Source organism: Alternaria burnsii (genome assembly GCF_013036055.1).
Source record: "Alternaria burnsii strain CBS107.38 chromosome Unknown 715, whole genome shotgun sequence".
Taxonomy (NCBI): Eukaryota; Fungi; Ascomycota; class Dothideomycetes; order Pleosporales; family Pleosporaceae; genus Alternaria; species Alternaria burnsii.
This window is the reverse complement of record NW_024066116.1, coordinates 1,214,567-1,219,142: the sequence shown is the minus strand read 5'-3', so window position 1 is coordinate 1,219,142 and position 4,576 is coordinate 1,214,567. Positions and strand designations below refer to the sequence as shown.

The 4,576-nt window shown below is 51.3% G+C and overlaps 1 protein-coding gene across 1 annotated transcript; it reads left to right on the top strand.

The window, feature by feature from the left end:
* Positions 1-397: 397 nt before the first annotated feature.
* GT037_007559 (fungal specific transcription factor domain-containing protein) lies at positions 398-4,346 on the top strand (the record flags this gene model as incomplete). The annotated part of the gene is made up of 6 exons (XM_038932606.1): positions 398-1,140; positions 2,197-2,327; positions 2,399-2,851; positions 2,900-3,201; positions 3,266-3,444; positions 3,494-4,346. The coding sequence occupies 6 exons, from the start codon at positions 398-400 to the stop codon at positions 4,344-4,346; spliced, it is 2,661 nt and encodes an 886-aa protein (XP_038785094.1).
* Positions 4,347-4,576: the final 230 nt, after the last annotated feature.

Here is a 4,576-nt window from a genome sequence, read left to right as displayed (position 1 = left end):
CCGGCCCACCACCAGAACTTCTTTCCAGCCATCCTCAGGCCGATCACGCGCCATAATCTTTACTCAGGCTTGCCAGCCCACCCCATGCAGGAGTTCTCATGTTCCGTGCCTGTGGAGTGGATCTAGGTGCGCTGCTGCGTGTTCGCTTGTCCGCATGCAGGTTGGAATGTGCATGCTAAATAAAGCCAGACTCAGCCCTCGCGAGGGGAGCGGCTGAGTACTACCATCGTATTTGTCTTGCACGGTGCACCTGCTCTTCCCCACTTGTCCTTGTGAGACGGACAAGCCTATTACTTTGATTCATACTCTCGTTTCGCCGTTGAAATCATATTGGAGGATTGCCATTTACAGCCAGGACATAATAAGAAGAATCGCAGGTGGGGTAATACTGAAGACAATGGCTCTCGAATCACCACAGCCGCTCTCTAGAAAGAAGTCACTGTTCCGGCGCTTCTCAAGACGAGATCGAGGCGACGCTCCTCCGTCACCTTTTCTAATGAACGAAGGCCTTCGTTCATATTCGCCCAGTTTACAGTCACCCAATCCGCAATCGCCGAGAAGGTTACAGCACCGTCCTTCACATGCACCGTCCTACTTCCTTACACCACCGCCGTCGCCCGCAAACAAGAGCACTGTTATAGCCATCGATGCGTCGAAACCGCAACAACCCAAGATGGTTGCACATATCCAACGCATCGAGCTACCATCAGATCGACACGCCCGCAGCGAAATCACACCCCCGCCATCTCCAGAGCCGCGGCGACGCGTGCTTCCGAGTGCTTTACCAACCATGCCGTTTCCCGGCAAGCCCCTCATAACCTCATGGAATATCTTCCTCCCACCCTCGCAAATATACTCGTTATATCTTGGGTATGCACCAAAGGACATGGATGATAAGTGGTATATATATAGCGAGGGTCCTGATCAAACAGGAAAACTGAAGGTCCATTTCCACCGAAGTTGGACTGGACTGAAGGTGGCAGAACTGTTCGTGGTCATGGATACAAAGGGCGAGGGCGCTGGAAAGATTGTAGGAATCAAGTGGAATGGGGGTGAAGAAATGAACTGGATGAGCGAAGAGGAGGCGAAATACATGATACGGACGGCCTGTAGGTGGCAATTAGCCGTGGATTTGGAGAAGTGAGCCCTCACGATACGCGGCGAAGCCGAGGTCGCGTTCGCGTTCACCGGCAATTCGTCCCTCTCTTTTCTTTTTCTATTCTTGACACGCATTAGCCCACGGGTTTCTTTCGATCCGCACCGTGTGGCGTCCTATGAATCGATGTCCCAGCCGCGTCTAATCTGATCTCTATACCCATTGCTGGTATAGAACCTTCTAATATCAAACCTTTCTTTTCTTTTCCCCCACTGGCGCGCGCTTTGTATACGTCGGTAGTTCTAGCGTAAAACATCACTGCTACAACTATGTCCATGATGATTACCAGCGTTCATGTAAAAGAAAAAACCTACGGATTTGGCGCTCCGCTCGTATCCTCCGTGTAGGCATGCATTGTGGTGCTGGGTGGTATGATCTCTGCAGCAGGGTCCCACAGGATAGTCCGCCAACCCTGCCATTCCCCCGGCCGTTCGCCATGGAAGCACACCCACATCCTATGATTGGATCGTGATTCTGAATGAACATGTGGCAAAGGTTTCTTTTATCGCATTCGCGATACTAACCTCTTCGCCTTCATGAAAGCGATAGTTGTAAAATTGTCTCTAGACATCTCAACATAACGATGGCGGTGACGTGCCGTTTAACTAGGCTTGTGGGATCCGAGAGGCGCTGCACGCTTCCGGCACCTCTCGCGTCTTCCCTTCTTTGGTGCTACCGTCCCTCACCCACATCTCTCTCCACACAACCCATGGCAGTACTAGGTATACTGCAACAAACTTGAACCGTTCGGCCCGAGATGCAGTCCACCTTGACACCATCCTCCCAAAGTTCCTCTCCCCAGCCACAGCGACTACCTGTTAATCCAAGAAGACACAAGGTCGATCCGTCATTACGAAAGCGCGTCGTAAGAGCGTGAGTATAGTCCCAACCTCCGTATTTCGCTTTCGTATTGGTCGCGGTTTCTTGGTGCCATGGTACCAAGATGTCGATAGATGGCGCCCAAGCATTTGTTGTCTGCATACGTCAGCATGGCTCGTTTGCAGCACTGAAAACGCGCGCGTTGCTCAAATTCTGGGCAGTCCAAGCTTAGACCTTCTGGGACTCATCGCTGACCTGCAGAGGGTAGATGCAACGCGTGCAACGTTCGTCGGGTTCGGTGTTCTGGAGAACAGCCGTGCCAACGATGCACCAAATCCTCACGGCAATGCGAGTATCCAGCACCCGAATCGGATAAGCACTCCTTGAGAGACGAGCTCGAACGTTTGCGAAAGCGATGTGCAGCACTCGAGATGGGGTTCAAGATTGCCGCACCTGAAGAAGCCGCTGAAATCATTGGACAGCTCGATCATGGCGTGCCAGGGCGTTCAACCGCACCGACTTTCCTATCTGTGTCAATGGAACTGGACCAAGCCGGTGCGAACGACGGCCGCCTGCTTGTTGATCCTTGTGGGACCCCGAGATTCTTTGGCGAAACATCTGGAGCGACATTTTTGGATTACTTGAAACAATTCATGCTTACCTTAGTTCCTTTAACCTTCCAGCCTGAGTCTGCGGATGGGTCTTCATTCGTTGCTTCAATCGGAACATATCAGACCTACGATTCGAGACCAATTCCCAATCCAAGTGTGGATCCTCTATGGCTACCCGATCAGGAAGATATGGCATTGATGTTGGCCCAATTACGAGCATATATTCAAGATGGCAACGGCGAATTTCTCTCCGGCGGAATATACTGTAAGCTATGCGCCGGCCATCGCTGGTACTTTCACTGATACCGTACAGGGTGGGGCGATCTCAGCAAGCTTCCCACATCTGCAGCCCCTTCGATGAGTGCAATGACGACTGAAGACACTCACCGACGCTTGGCATTTTATCATGTCTGCTTCGCCCTGGCTACGTCTGTTGATCATGCGACTTTCCATCGGTCAGACCAGCATGCAGGAGGGGCTTTCTTCAAGCGCGCGCGAAAGCTTCTTGGAAACCCTTTGGATACCGTGCGATTCACTCTGGATGATGTGCCGGTCTTGACCCTTATGGGATTCTATTTAATCGAACTCAACCGCAGAGATTCAGCTTACGTATATGTAAGTTAAATCCATGTACGCGCTGCACTCATGGCATATGTTGACTTTGTTTCCAAACGTCAAGGTCAGCCTAGCAATTCATATTGCCATAATACATGGGGCATTCAGGTCATGTAATGACGAAGCGAGTAAACGCACTTTCTGGACCCTATATATATTGGATAGATGGCTTTCCGTACTGATGGGACGCCCACCAACTCTACTGGATGAAGCGATCAGGCTACCTTTACCAAGCGATGTGCCGTAAGTATTTGCATATAGGTGAAGCAGAAAGCATTACTAACTTCCTCAGCTCAATGCCACCGTGTGCAGGCCTCCGAGCACACGTCGAGCTATCACGTATCTCTGGCTTCATTGTTTGTGAAACATTCAAAATCGCCCCGAGACACTACCAACGTGGATATTCGACCCTACACGTGGATAAGGCTCTGGAATTGCTCGAAGACTGGAAGCTGCAATTGCCATCGGTACTAGCTGTCCACATAGACGCTGATCCTGCGGTTCTCTCTCTGCATCTAGCTTCGAACCAGCTCATTGTCCTCGCAACTCGACCGATCATACTTGCCGCTGTCAAGCAAGCTGTTGCTGAATGCTACATGAACGGCCACTGGTCTGTGCAGCAACACGCGCATAGCAAATATATTCAAGCTTGCTCAGAGGCTGCCCAGCGTAATTTGTCGTCAGCTCAACGATTGCGGTCAATGAGGAAGCTACTGCAGGCCGGTTTGCACTTCGTCTTCAACGCAGCTGTTATCCTGATACTAGATCGGATTCTCCACTCTTCTAGCACTGAAGCCTCGCCGGCTCTGCTCAACACCGCAGTGTATGCCTCCGAGATAGACTTTGCCATGCGCACCTTTGAAGAGGAGTCAAGAACGGGTACCAACTACCCCAGAGACTGTTACAAAGTTTTACAAGATCTCAAAGCTCTAGTCGATCGCTACCTGTCTCATGGTCATAGACACTTCGAGCAAGGAACTGACCCTGGTCTAGTCATTAGTACTCCTGGACCGCAGTACAGTGCCCAGCGAGGCCCAGAAATCCAAGGAAGTCCATCGAACATGACAGCAGGTACTGTCTACCAAGAGCTGCAAACCTGGATGCAAAGTGACGGGCTAAAGCTACACAACAGCTTACTCATTTGATTGGTTCACCGGGATTGTCTTCCGGGCGAATGGCATCGAAGAAGCTTGTTTTCCCCGCGGTGTTCCCACGCCCGCGGAACCGTCAACCAATCACGGCAATACAGTGACCCTCGATCGCGAACGGTCTAAGGGAGTCGCTTTTACCACCCCGTCGGGCTATCAGGGGTTTGCTGACGCCATGATCGATACACGGAACAATAACTTGGAACCGGCTCGTAGTGCATAAAGTT